General features: G+C 31.4%; 1 protein-coding gene and 1 long non-coding RNA gene across 3 annotated transcripts; one reads left to right on the top strand and one right to left on the bottom strand.

Annotated features, from left to right (window-relative positions):
* Positions 1-1250: 1250 nt before the first annotated feature.
* LOC145157053 (uncharacterized) lies at positions 1251-2721 on the bottom strand. The gene is made up of 4 exons (XR_013737068.1): positions 2373-2721; positions 2200-2268; positions 1446-1496; positions 1251-1326 (listed from the first exon to the last, which is right to left on the bottom strand). It is a non-coding gene; the product is annotated as an uncharacterized LOC145157053 (long non-coding RNA).
* Positions 2722-7831: 5110 nt separating this feature from the next.
* Positions 7832-9363, top strand: LOC145161247 (uncharacterized). Of its 2 annotated transcripts, none has more exons than XM_079080742.1 (5): positions 7832-8170; positions 8437-8533; positions 8624-8778; positions 8881-8947; positions 9045-9363. In XM_079080742.1, exons 1-5 carry the CDS (start codon positions 8033-8035, stop codon positions 9059-9061), a joined length of 474 nt encoding a protein of 157 aa, XP_078936868.1. In that variant the 5' UTR covers positions 7832-8032; the 3' UTR covers positions 9062-9363. The 2 variants fall into 2 exon arrangements, with proteins under 2 accessions (XP_078936868.1, XP_078936870.1); XM_079080744.1 differs by having other exon boundaries at positions 7902-8170; positions 8627-8778; positions 9045-9253.
* Positions 9364-15903: the final 6540 nt, after the last annotated feature.

Raw genomic sequence — 15903 nt, 5'->3', positions numbered from 1 at the left:
AACCATATATCAAATTCATCCTACATACTATTTTTTTTGTCATGTTTCCAAAAGTTATACCATGTGAAACATGAGCTTGGTTTATCATAAAGTACAATTAACCATATATCAAATTCATCCTACATGGTAGATATCCTGCCAGGTAAGCCAAATAAACAAAAAGTCATCCTTCAACCCAAACAATCAAAATTTAATGAAGCAAATATAGATTGATTGTTCAGTAATCCATATATACAGATTGATTCACACACCTATACATATAAATACACACATACATCCCCAGATGTACAAAATGTTTCCTTTCTAAGAGATATCATAATTCTGATAATAAAGGCCTACAAAGATTAAAAGGAATATAAATCTACTATAAAATATCTATATAAATACACATAAACACATAAAATCAACAAAAAATAATGAAAAAAATAATAATAATAATAAATATTGCTTACTGGGGCAGAATGAAACATACAGGAAAAAATCATACAGGAGTTAGATTTGTCTAAGTCTACTGATTCATATTCTTTGTTTCATCTTATAAACACATCATAATATGGAAGTTTAATGGATTACATACAATCTTCATTGTAAATTGGAGTGATGCTATTTAATTATGTTAAGACATGAGAGAAGCATTTACCTCTTTTGCAAAAACACCATACAACAAAGTCAGCTACCTTTTGCTAATGTTGTGAACGAGTTCGTCAACACTTCTAGCTTCCACAGTGCCAACTGTTAACCTCCTTTTCTTGTTACGTGCCTCGGGCAATTCATCAATCTTTGTACTACTTAGTATGGTTCACTCTTAACACAATCATTAACCTGTCAACGAGTTTTTTTTTTCTTCCCGCGATTAATTGTTGCAACTGTCAACCATCAGCTAATTTTTTTTGTCTTTCTTGTGATTTGAAGGTTCAATCAGTGATTATAATTGATGAATAACTTTAAAAATTTAGAATGCATGAACATTGTTAGTTTTGAAATCTATAGCAGGTCCATTCTTTATAGGTGGGTTGTGAATAGATAAAAAAATATACATGTAATATTTTAGTAGATTTAAGTATCCAAACTCGTAATTCTAGATTTAATTATAGACTTGATTAGTGAAATCCCTTCTTTATCATTTAAAATATCATATATTTCCAAATCAATTTTTTTAAGGTTTTTTTTAATATTTTATAATCATTTTTTCTAAAGTGGAATTAATTAAATTGAAAAAAAGGGACTAAAATGCCCTTACCTTAAAAATCGCAAGAACCTGATTTATGTAATGCCCTTTCCTGCTAAGATCACCATCAACACAATCCTTAACCTGTCAATGACTTCCTGCGATTTGACCAAACAATCGTAAAAAGACATCATAATTAGAATGTTGCTTTATATAATCTATAGTAAAAGATATTTGTAAAAAAAGTTATAAAAAATGTATGGATTCATAAGTATACCTTTTTATGTTTCAATTTTTTCCTCATACTTAGTCCCTCCTGTTTCCTTCGCTTCATCCACCAAATATATAATCTTGTTAGCATTTTAAAGCAAAAAAAAAATAGATTTTTTATTCAATGAAAGCAAATGAAAGAATGTAAGAAAAAAAAAGCAAATGAAGAGTGGAATTAGCAAATACAAAAGCACAGGAGCCACTAAAAAAAAGAAGCATCTGTTATTATTAGAGCCGCCTATCACAGCTGATAATGTAATGGAAAATGTCAAACCAAAATCACGAATTTCTTTAATTGAAGTGACATTTGTGCCCTACCAAATGAGATAAAATATTTGATATGTACAAATTCAATTCAGATTGATTCTTTTTTACCATAAAAATTAGTTAATGGCAAGTGGATTAACATCTTTGCAAGGTGCCTTGTGGACCAATTGTTATGTAGTGTGCAATAGAATAAATAAATATCCAAAATAAGACCTTAGTGAATGCAATCTATATATAGTTCACAAAATCAAGTTTAGTTTAGATTTCATCAATAAAAAACTAAATTAAGCACTTATAATACATCTCAATGGATAAAGGTAAGACTACTAATTAAATAGGAGCTCAGAAATTGAAATAAAATAGCAGCATGATAATGCAATCTCTAACACAAACATTAGGGTCCAGGGGAGTATTGAGCAAAAGATTACACTAAAGTGTTCATATCAATTGCAACTCCAACAAAATATGCCAAGGATTTCACTATATTCTATTACCTCTCAACTGTTCCAATTAAAACAATAAGAAGTTCAGATATCCGCCTGAGTGTAAGCAAACTCCATTTCCTGCATATTCATGAGAAGAATCTATTATGATGAATTAGATGTTACTCCTTTAGTAATTAACCTATAGTTGAGATTAAGAAAAAAACAACTTCCAATTTTGTTACCATGTCTACACCAGTAGTGTTTTCAAGCAACGACCATGGAGTGCGAACTCACCACCTAAAAAACACATATAAAATATGAAATTACTGACCCTGAAATCCTGTTTCTCAAAGAGCTTGGAACTAAAGAGAGAAATATGAAGAGAAAAAGTATTATTGATAGGACTATTAAAGAATTCCTGAAGCAGCAACTACACGATTGGGATGTAGGTTCATACAGATGTCGTCGATGATTCTGTACCCATTGATGAGTCTGATAAGATCATTTCAGATCCGAAATCAAAGCTACTTACCTGCAAATCGCAGATTGACGGTGGTATAGATATCGAACCGTAGTTGATGCCTTTATCATCTTCCATGTATTCTCCTCTCAATCGATGTCATCTACTGTCTCTGGCAAAAAAACATTAGATACAAAGCAGAGGGAAGGCTTTAATCATGAACTTTAATCCATCACACACCCCCACTGATTTCAGAAACACAAAAATTTCAGGTATTTTGATAACATGGCCAACAAAAAAAGGAAACAATGAAATCCAAGATTCCACAATTTTCAGAGAAAAATGAAAGAGGATAAACAAATTACCTTAAATTAGGCTTGATTGAAACCTTCAGCATCTCCATCCATTCATCTTTAGGAAAGCAAAAACCTGAGAATCGAAATAGATAAACACAAACATAACAATGGAAGGTAATAGAAGCAAAAAACAAATAATAGAAGCAAAAAACAAATAAACGCGACAATAACCACAGACGCATATCTGAACATCGGGAACCAAGGTATGAACATATTACCTGAAGATGTTGTTGACCAATCAATCGACCGACAAATTAACACGTGAATCAGAAATCTCGTGAGGAAAATTCAACCTTCACATCGCTCCAGCCACCCCCACCGGCATACGACACCATCGCACCACCACCAGCAGCAGCGCCGATATGCGTTGTTGATTCTTGTTGCTTCCCTCTTGAACTCGTCAAATGAACGAAAGAAACTCCCAATCGATTACAGGAGTCAGCGGCGTTACCTGGATTAAAGTGAAACAAAAAAGGTTTTTTGGGGGGTTCGGTTTTGTAGAGAACATCGCTCTCCTAATCGATATTCCTTCAATCGATTTTGGGTTGGGATATTTGTTATTTATGGATTGTATGTGAAAGAGATAGCGTAGCAGGGACAGCTGGTGATTGGAAGATATGGGCGGTTCAACACACATCGCGTTTGAACGTAGCAGCTTCAGATGCAATCAAACCCAAGTCAAACGCAACTATCAATGCAACCAAGTTGAAGTGTGAGGAAATTAAAAGTGTGTGGCGAAAATCAGAATCAATGAACGAAAGGGACTAAAAGTCGCAACAGTAAAAGTTCATGTAGCCAATATCAAAAGCCCAAAAGAATCATGTTCAAACATCCCACGGGATTTAATATATATATATATATATATATATATATATATATATATATATATAACAAGAATCAACAACGCATACGAGCCCCCCTGTTTTTTGTTCGGTTCTCAAGTCTCAAAACTTATAAAGTCTTGTTTCTGTAGTGGACCCAGCTTTTCATACTTTTGGAGAACTTCCCGCTATCAAGGATGCTCTGGTGGCTGGCAAAGGCCAACCAAGAGGGGAGAACGAATGGCTCAGGAATCGTTCACCTCTCGAACTCGTCACATGAACGAAAGAAACTCCCAATCGATTACAGGAGTCAACGGCGTTACCTGGATTAAAGTGAAACGAAAAAGGTTTTTTGGGGGGTTGGGTTTTGTAGAGAACATCGCTCTCGTAATCGATATTCCTTCAATCGATTTAGGGTTGGGATATTTGTTATTTATGGATTGTATGTGAAAGAGATAGCGTAGCAGGGACAGCCGGTGATTGGAAGATATGGGCGGTTCAACACACATCGTGTTTGAACGTAGCAGGTTCAGATGCAGTCAAACGCAACTATCAATGCAACCGAGTTGAAGTGTGAGGAAATTAAAAGTGTGTGGCGAAAATCAGAATCAATGAACGAAAGAGACTAAAAGTCGCAACAGTGAAAGTTCATGTGGCCAATATCAAAAGCCCAAAAGAATCCTGTTCAAACATCCCACGGGATTTAATATATATATATATATATATATATATATATATATATATATATATAATGACATTGTTTGAGAATTGGAGAGAGATTTTGTGATATATCTAAAACCGCTTCCATGTTTTTTATTAGAAACTAGTTTATAACCCGTGAAAACCACGGTTACAAAATTAATTAAACTTTTATAGTAAAAATTCAAAGTTATGAATCAATTATTTTAAATAAATTATTGATTAAGAGATTTTTTAGTTATCTAAAATTATAATCATTGATTTAAATAAATATGTGAAATTATATCACTTTATCATTTGTATTAATTTAATTTTAATTTTAATTTTAATGCTATTAATTTAATGTAGATAAAGTGAAAAATTTAAAATTTAAAAATTGAAATGAATAATCATAGGTTGACAAGTGGCAAGTATTAATTGAAAGACATAATATTGTGACACATGACAAAAGAAGAATAAAATATACATTAATTAAGAGATCTAATAAGATGACACATGTCAAAAAGAGAATAAAACTATTCTTTTATTAGAATACTAGACGAATTCTCGCGCTTTGCGCAGCAAAGATTAAAAATATATTGTTAAAATATTGAAAAATATATGTTTAAAATGGTTATGTTATTGACATTAACTTTGAGATAATATTTTTACACTAATATATATATATATATATATATATATATATATATATATATATATATATATGTATATATATATATATATAATCTCAATTATTTTAAACAATAATATTCATTGACATGAACCCACATTCCTCATTAATAGAATTAAATATAATTATCTATTTACTACTATTTTTAACAATTATTATTATTGATTAATTATATTTTTATTTATGCGATCATTTTCTAATTTCAATAATGATGTTCATTTAAAATACAATTTATTTATAGCTAAATGTAATTTATAATTTGATGTTATTATCATTTAAAATTGTTATTCATTAATTTTAAACCACTTATTATTAATAATAAGTTAAAGAAGACTTTTAAGAAACACTTAATATTATTATTAAAATGTGAAACATATATTAAATAATAAAGTGATAAGATAGACAATTTGCATTTCAAAAGAGGCTTGCATGGATAATATGACATATCCATGTAATTTGATTTTATTATTTATAATTATTGCTTATTAATTTTAAAACCACTTGTTATTATTAATAAGTGAAAGAAACTTTTAAAAAGCACTTATTATTATAATTAAAATGTTTAACATATACTAAAATATAAAGTGATAAGATTGACAATTTATATTTTTTTTAAAAAGCTTACATGGATAATATGGATAATATGACATATCCATGATTTTTAATTAATTATTGTTTTGAAGCAACATGAACATACAAACATGTATACAATAGTTAATTAAATATTATATATATCATCTTCCATAACATATGATCGATAACATGAATCTAATCTAATTTACATTAAAATTCCAACCACAACATACAATGATATTCTTAAAAGAATGCTTAAATCAAGAAAATACAAAAAAGAATTAGTATATAACAAACTTACAAATTAAAAACTTCAACATAATAACACGACTCGAAAAATTGTTCAAAGCCCTCAAACCAACATAAAAAACTTTAAACTTGTTTTCTTTGTGAATTTTGTATGTGATTTGTGTTTGTATGTCTACTAAAAAAGATTGACATTTTTATAGTAGAGTATCCATTAATTGTTTATTAAATATATTATATAAGTTATAAAATCTTTGAATTGTTAATCATTATTATGAGACTTTTGAGTGGTATTTATTAAAATAGGAGGTTTCAAATGCATGAGGTGTTTGCAAATTTTTATGGGGGTTTCAAATGCATGAGATTCAAGGAAAAATGCTAGCTTTATAAGTATGTATGATGAGATAAGATGAGATGAGAAGTCACAATATTAAATGTTATTGGCGAACTCATGAGGGTTTTTTTTTTTTTGAAAAGACAAATATACTAAACTATTCCTAAATCATTCCACCAATGTCCACCATGTGACTTGAACCACCGACCTCAATGAGGAAAGACAACACCAGATACCGCTGAGCTAGAAGTCCTTTGGTCACGAGGTGTTATTAGTGGAAATTCTGAGTACAAGTTAGACATAAAGTACGTTTGTCAAAATAAATGCAGATCACGAACATTTAACTAATTTTATTGAAAATTGGTACTTTGTGGATTCACAAAGTGCTTCTTAGCAAAATTGGTCATCGATAGAAAATAAAAAGATAATTATATAGGTATGCTGTCGATTTTAGTGTCACAAATTGTTTTATGCAATTGGAATTAACATAGGTGTTAATAGGGTATTTAAACTATGATGTAATACAAGTTAGGTGGTACAGAGAAAACACTTGTATATAAGACAAGTTTGATCTTAAGCACTACAAAAGAAATTGGGTCAACAGGTTGAGCTCCTTACGCGTTCCAAGGGGCAGACTCCCGGGAGATGTGAACATCATCATAATAAATGAAAACATGATTAAACTTGGAATTCGAAAATGCTTACAGGAAACTTAAGTTGTTTGGAAGCCAAAAAATATGTCATTCCAAGCTATCCAAGACAGCTCTAGCCCAAGCTGCCTTTAGGAGCTCTAGCAAGACAATTTAAGGTGTCTAGGTAGTTTTTCTAGTTTATGAAAACAAATCTTTTAAGTGCAAAATTCATAAATTTGATCAACCTTATCCAATTTTCGGATAGATGCATATATTTATTCATATGTTACCTTTTTGGAACTTTCTTACGAAATCGAACATTCCACATAAATTTCAAAAAAACACGGTCATTTTTGTACCTAAATTTTGATTATTTCTCACGGATTATCTCATTAAATTTCATGTTAAATAATAAAATATAATAAAAAAAATATAAATATTTATAGGTGGTTATATAAGATTCATATGATATCAACATCTAATTATAACTATTCTATTTTACCTCCTCTAATTTCTATGAAGATATACATGGCATATTTGAATATCATTATTTTAGGGAATCAAACAATATTTTATCTATTTAACTAATATTTCAAGATTTGATTACCACTATTCTATTTTAGTACCTCTGATTTCCGCAACATATACATGGCATATTTGAATATCATTATTTTAGTGAATAGCTCCATATTTTACCTATTAAACTAATATTTGACGATTATTACATTAACATTTTATATTTTTATATATTTATAGGGTCAAAAGACTTTGAACCTAGCCTCGGAAGATACGGGTTGGGGGTCAGCGAGGGGGAGATGTTTTGCATATGGGTCAAGTGTCATCTTCAATAGTGTATGTTGTGGCCCCTATAAATAACCCATCCCCCTTTCATTTTCTCCATCAAACCAACCATTACTTGACGTGTTCTTTCCCCATATCACCCTGCACCCGCTACCGCTACTGCTACTGCTCTGCTTCGATCTTCTCACCACTAATTTACTTGACTTCCTTCATAATTCATTCAATCAAGATTTCCCTTTTGTGATCAAGGATCTAACAAAGAGTTTGGATTCGGCTTTGTTGCATCGAAGTCACTTAATCGATAGATAAAATGGATCAAAGGAAGCAGCAATCCAGAGGTTCTTCTTCGTCTTCTTCTTCATTTACTGAGAATCTCTTCGGCCCTAAGGATCCATCCGCCGCCACCTCGTCTGGCCTTTTCAGCTCTGTTTTTGGCCCCTCTTTCACGGTACCCTCCTCCCTCTTTTTGGCTCTGGTTTCATCGATTACTTTATAAATCACGCTTTATTTTTATATTTTGGTGGATCCGTTTTGAATAAAGTGTCAGAGCTTTTCCTCCAATCTTCAATGTTCTGTTATTCCATGGATTTGTTGTATGTGTGATTATGAATCCTAAACAATTGGACATATGGAGATTGTTTCGTCCAATTAAGGAAAGAAAGTAATATGAATCAATGAATTCAGTAGCCTTCAATTTTATAATTTCTATTTCAGGGTCTAGGCAAGGACTCTTCTCATTCTAAGAACACAGGAGCATCCAAAAAGCAGGAGTTTGGAGGTCCATATGGAAGTGGCAAACATTCAACACCAGGTTGGTATAAAGTTGTCTATGGAGAATTTAATCTGATGTAAGTCAGAATAATTTATAATTACCTCATCATCTTTTTCCCATTTTTGGCAGTAGATCACAAGACACAAAGATGCATTGGTGAAAAGGATGGGAATCCCATTTACCAAAATGAAACAGCAGAACCAAGCTATCTGAGTTCATCCATATATTATGGTGGCCAAGAAGTTTATTCTCCAAATAGCCAACCCTGTCGCCCTCACCATACTGTGAGCATCTGCATCTTCACTTAACCTTTTTGTCACATACCAACACTAAAAATGTTAAAACTAACAATATTTTCATACCCATTTTGGTTGATAATTAATTAGTTCAAGAAAGATGGAGGTGATGAGGATCCAAACAATAACACCGCTTCAAGGGGAAATTGGTGGCAAGGTAACAAGTTTTTGGCAATTCCCGTGCTCAAGAATCGCTAAAATATTCCCAACATGCATTTCAGCCGAATTAAATATCTTGTTTCTTGTTTCTACAGGTTCTCTCTACTATTAAGTCCTTTTCTGTTCTCTGCATGAAGAAAGAGGGGGTCGATAATGGCAATATGGTAAATAATCCTAAAGTATGGCCAGAGCTTATGGTTTTTAGTTTTTTCTCTGTGGGGGGTCTAGATTTTCTTTGAAGTTGTACATGAGCTGATGTTATAGTGCTCAGTTGATGTCTGTTTTTCTATAGGCTTTTTCTTGATATGTTAGTGTGGTAACATGTCTTCTCCAAGTGATCTTATCTATGGATTATATATGCGACTTGTAACCTTGGTTCTCCTCCTAATTTAGTTGTTTTCTGACTTGTAATAAGCCTTTCTTGATGTGCCAGTTAATAGTGCGGTAGGATTCCTATATATTCTCAAAGATGATATGCATTTGCCATTTGGTTAGGTGCATTTCACTAATTTAGCATAAAATATGCCTCTTTTTATGATGAAATATGCTCACATCATCCGGCAGTCTTTTCTCTCTTTATGTGTCAAATCGCTTCCTAGTCTACTTGCATCATTCTCTCTGATAGTATGTATTGGGAATTCAACAAACCAAATTGAGCAACTTCATACAAACGATAAACCAACTCTCTAAAACACTTAGAATAAAACTTTTGAAAAACTTTATAATCTGAACACGGTATTTATCGTAGTTCGATCAAAGTGAACTACGTCCACGGGCGAAAAGGGATGATTTTATTAGCTTCCAAAAACAATTACAATCATTCACAAAAGTTGTACCTCACTTGAGCTATTGAAACAAAAAAATATCTCTTGTTTACAACCGCTCCAAATGATATAGTATTAACCTCACAATGATTGTTCTTTTGAATGTGTTCACATAAAACTTGCCATGAATAATGATAGGGATGCATGTCTATTTATAGACAAGTATTGGAAACTCTAATTCTGATGGATCGAATTCATCTATAATTAGACCCTAAGTGGAATCAGCCATTCACATGACGTCATGCAGATGCTTCTAGAATCTTCCACCTTGGATGATCTGCATGGCCACGTACCATGCAAATAGGAGCACATTATCAAGACCCAACAACATATTTTTTCCGCTATTGGAGTGCATTCACATGCATAGGAGCGCATCCTAATGCTATTGCGATTTCTGGCACATGCTCGAACGCATCCTAGCACATGTTGGAGCGTATTATGATGCCTCCAACACATTCTCCAAATTCTCCAACAGATTCTGGACTTAACATATTTCCATTAGACCAAGAACATTTTCGCTCACCAAGAGCATATTTGCTCTTCAAGAGCACATGTGATCAAGATTTCACACTCCAACACTATACACTTTGTTAAGTACATTTTCCTAAGTGCTAGATGATAGTGTAACCAAGTATCTTAGTTTTTTATTTCTTTCTTTTAAGTCACAAAAGGTTTAATTGCACATTCTAAATTTCTAGTCCCTTAAAACAATAATTTTTTGAAAATGTATTATTTTTATCATATTTGCATTTCAAATCATTTTTCATAGCGCTAACATATGTATCATAGTTGTATTATTTATTGATATATCATTTATTTTATTTTTAACATTTATTTTATTGATATTTTTTCTATTAAACCTTGACTTAAATAAATATTTACTAAAACGACCATAAAAGGTGGACTCGTATTGCAAAATACTCCGAGAAAATAAGCCCACGGGGTTTGCGGGAATAACTTTTTCTAACTATACGTACTCTAAACACTCACGTTGAACAACAAAAATCGCGATAGAGTTTTTTCCAAGACAAATAAGATCAAAAACACTAATATAAAATTTTGATTTTTTTTCTAGGCATTCTCCTTTTCATTTGTAAAATTTATTTCAACTGTTTGAAGAGGTACGGATGTGGTGGGGTTTGGAATGACTTTGGCAATGACTAATGTTTTTTTTTGGTGTGACATTTGATGGTGAGCTCCATGGGATATTTGATAACCATGTTTGCAAGTCACATTAGTGTTAGAATCAAATGTGAACCACAATCTCACTAACACAAGATTTAGAGTGGAAAACCCCAAAGAATGGGTAAAAAAACACTATGAAAGAATACTATATTAATCTTTTGTAATTTAAGGGTTATAGTGGATAAACGATTGTGTTTAAAATGGAAATAATATATAAGCAAAAAATTATGGGGGCTCAGAAGAAAAGAACGTGTATGGGGATTGTTTTAAGGGAATAAAAAAACGATCAAAGGCTGGAATATGGTTAAAATTGATTGAGTCCTAAGCATGTGGTCTCTATGGACCGTCGTTCTTAAGCCCTAAAGAGTTTTTCATGGGCAACTTATACACTTCAGAGTTATTGAATTCTATTTCTATATTTCATCCTAAACATTTTTGTGAAGCCGGTTTATCCTACTCGTTTGAAGATCACAACTACAACGACATATTTGATTTATCCTACTCGTTTGAAGATCACACCTACAACATATTTGGTTGCTTATTTTTAATTCCCTAACCCCATTACATGTTCTTTTGCTTTTGAGCCCAATAATAAAACTCATAAATTTTTTCTTATCTATTTTTCCCGTTTTATACACAATCGTTTAGCCATTGTAACCATTCAATTACAAGAGATTAATATAGTGTCTTTCATAATGGTTTTTACCCATTCTTTGGGGTTTTCCACTCTAAATCTTGTGTTCTTGAGGTTGTGGTTCGTATTTGATTTTAACAAGTGATATCAGAACATTCAATATACTACCCAATGTTTCTTTGCAAGCGTAGATGGTCTTCTTCATCTTTTCCAAGTATTGTGGCTATCGTGTTCTTGGCAAGCTTCCGTATCAACCACTTAGTTAACATTCTTGAAGACTTTTATACATCAATTTAAACCATTGAGGATTACGTGTCATATTCATATATGAACGATACTTAAACTATAAAATAAAAAAAATAAAAAAAGTTTAAGCATACTTTTTATTCATAAGTGAATAACAAATGTACTCTAATAAAAATCTGATAGATTTTTATTCACTTATGAATAACGAGAGCTGAAACTCTAAAAAAAACATTTATTTTATCTTAAAACTATATCAATATGGATGTCTATTTATAGAGAATAAAAAATTATGAATTTTAATATATTTAAAATAATTTTTCGATAAAAATGGCTTTCTAAAAATAAAAAAACAAAAAAAAAATTATGTTTTTGTGTATATTAAGGTAATGATTAGCATAGTTTAAGAAAACATATTTGGTTGGAAAACTCATGTTTATCCGTTATCCATTTCCGACGGTACGCCTAAGTGTTTTGCGGCAAAATAAATGTGTGGCTGAGAATGATTCCCTCATTTTCAACTTTTTTTTTCTCAATTGAACTCTCATATATATATATATATATATATATATATATATATATATATATATATATATATATATATATATATATATATATATATATATATATATATATATATATATATATAGTTTGGGCACATCAATCAGTTTTTAAGGCGCTTATACAATTTCAGCCACTATAAATCGATTTTGTTCAAGCCACTTTGATAAATTTCCATCTATTAAATTGATTTTTTATCCAAACTTCATAAATCGATTTTTTGATACTCTTACGTTTTCTAACCCTAGAAAATTAATTTTCCCTTGGCCTTTTTAAAGGTTATTTGAAATCATTTTTATGACTAAATTTAAATATGAACTTTCTGTTTCTTGATCATCGCAAAAGATTTTCCCTTTGCCAAGTGAAAATGAAAGATCTTGTGGCTCAAGTTGATTATGATGATGCGTTGGATTCTTTTAGGGAAAATGACTTATTAAGGTAATTAACTTTTCGGTATGTTTACATCTGGGTAACTATCTTTTTTTTGTACACATCTAGGTAACAAACTTGTTGGAAGTGTTCATATATGACCATTATGACCTGCTGTAGCAGGTTAAATCCTAGATGTGAACACTTTCAACAAGTTCGTTACCTAGATGTGTACAAAAAAATAGTTACCCAAATATGAACAAAACAAAAACTAAGAGTAAATTACACGAATGGACCTTGTGGTTTTGGGGAATTTGTGTTTTTGGTCCCGAACTTATTTTATTAACTCGGATGATCCATACTGTTTATTTATGTTGCACGTTTGGTTCATGTCTTACCTAAAAAGATTATTGTGCTCTTATTAATTTATTTTTTAGTTATTTTTCTTATTTATGTATTTATTTTTTATATATTTAAAAAAATTAATAGATCCCACATATATGTATCTCTTCGGATGATCCGTACTGTTTATTTTTTTAATTAATTTATGTTTTTAACTCGGATGATTCCTACTGTTTATTTTTGTTACGCATTTGGTTCCTGTCTTAATTTATTTTTTGAATTAATTTTCTTATTTATGTAGTTATTCTTTATATATTTAAAAAAAATTAATAGACCCCACATATCTGTATCTCCTTACCATCCCATGTTGACAGTGGGTTATGGTGTTGGTTCGCCAGAGTTGAAGGACCAAAAAAAGAATGATGGTGAAGACGTCGATGTCATTAAAGATGGAAATGAAATAGAAGTTGACGATGATGTGAGATGGGATGATGACCGGTGAGACCCAAATTAAATTTCTCAAATGTGGTTTGAGGTTTACTGTGAGGAGATACATATATGTGGGGTTTATTAATTTTTTTAAATATATAAAAAATAAATACATAAATAAGAAATTAATTAAAAAAATAAATTAATAAGGGCACAACAGTCTTTTTAGGTAAGACAGACACCAAACGTGCAACAAAAATAAACAGTATGAACCATCCGAGTAAAAAAATAAGTTAGAGACCAAAAACACAAATTCCCCGAAACCACAGGGACCATTCGTGTAATTTACTCTTACTTTTCGTTTTGTTCATATTTAGGTAACTATTTTTTTTGTACACATCTAGGTAACGAACTTGTTGAAAGTGTTCACATCTAGGATTTAACCTGCTACAGCAGGTCATAATGGTCATATGTGAACACTTCCAACAAGTTTGTTACCTACATGTGTACAAAAAAAAAAGATAGTTACCCAGATGTAAACATATCGAAATGTTAATTACCTTAGTAAGTCATTTTCCCTTCTTTTAGAGGAGTGACATGTTTTTGAATCATTCACAATCAATGAAACATCACTTTGGATTTAACTATTTTGGAGTTTTAGGTTATTATCCTTTTCCATTGCTACTTTTAGAGGTTTTCAACTTTAAGAGTGTTGGGATCCCAAGATCCTATCACTCGTTCGTTGAATATCGACTTATTTAAGGATTTTATACGGTATAGGTATTTTCAAGCATTTAATATCGAATGTATTTTTTAAGCATTATGATACTGAAAGAGTTTTTGGTCGAAAGACGTTTATGTCGTATGACATTCTGTTTGAGTTTTTTACGTCTTTAATATCTTATCTCCAATTTTGGATAGAGCGAGCAAAGTATTGGTTTCAGTTCGTGGGTGCACTTGGGCGAGTATGTTACATGTTAGGCTAAAAGGAATGATTGGAGATACTTACGACATAAAGAGATGGCCACATCATCTAATATTAACTCCACTAGGTTCTCACCGTCCTTAAGAGGTGGTGTTCCCCTTGTAAGTTGATAGTAAGTGGGGGAGAAGAAGATAGTGATAGAGAGAAGGTTTTTTCTCTCATTTTTTAAGGATCTTAGCCTCACTCTCGGAAGCTCACACCACCACCATGCGGGGGGATGTCTGTTGGATATAGTGTCTAAGTCCATAACTATATTTGGTATGTACTTGACCCGACCCGGCATGGTCCATTTGGGTTGCACTTCACCCGAACAATTTATAGATAATCGTTTGAGAATAGTATAAGTTATGATTTATTAATATATTATAAGTCCTAATATATTAATATAAAATCATATTATTTAATTAGTATTGATCTATAATTAATTTAGAATTAATTTAGAGATCAAAAGTATGACTAATTAAATATGGGCTCTTGTATTTATATAGTGTGGGCTAATGCTTATTTGGAATGGGCTAGGCTTGCATGGAAAGTCCATGGATACTCCATGGAGCTTTAACCCATGGATCTCATGGAAATAAAAAGACATGGGTATTAGGGTTTACATGGATGTAATTCTAATCCACCACACTATATAAATGAGGCTTTGGTTCTTGAAATTGCACTAGTTGATGTGTGTAACTAGGAGGGCCGATTTCAAGAAGTTTGTGACTATTCTCTCAAGTTTCCAAGTTTGTGGTGATTTGTGACTTCCATTTGAGGCATCCACATTATTGGTGCTAGGCTCTCAAACTCCAAACAATCAACTACTACTACAAGGTAAGTAATTCTACTAGTTTTATTTGATTCAAGTATCCCATGTCATGCTAGTTAGGATAAGAACCTTGGAAAAATAATTATTTGCATGTATCTTAGTCAAACATAGATCCAAGGTTTCTAGGGTTGCATGTACACCATAAGAGTGTTAGAATGCTCAAAACCCATCAGTGGTATCAAAGCCTGGTTTGTTTATTTGATACTTGATGCAAAAAAAACCTGAAAAAAATCGAAGTTTTGTTCAAAAGCTCGTATCAAAATTTCAAGTTTTGTATATGTACTTACGATTCTTGAAATTTTTGATATGAATATTCATAAACATATGAGTTTAGAAGATCATAGAAATTATGTGCTAATAATTGATTAGATTAATTCTTGATCTTTATGTGTTTTAATGGAGTCCATAACTAGTTCTTAGGTTATGGATAACCAAAAGTCACATTTATAAATAACCATTAAAAGAACACATAAGTTACAAAAAATGAAGAGTCTTCATTTTTAATAACCATTAACTCATAAGTTATGAGAAATGAAAAGTTTTGAAAGTTTACAAAACTTGCCCTCAA

This window comes from Lactuca virosa, chromosome 2 (assembly GCF_052849685.1).
Source record: "Lactuca virosa cultivar CGN04683 chromosome 2, Lactuca_virosa_CGN04683_v6, whole genome shotgun sequence".
NCBI lineage: Eukaryota > Viridiplantae > Streptophyta > Magnoliopsida > Asterales > Asteraceae > Lactuca > Lactuca virosa.
The sequence above is the reverse complement of the archived record's forward strand: the minus strand, read 5'-3'. Positions and strand labels throughout refer to the sequence as shown.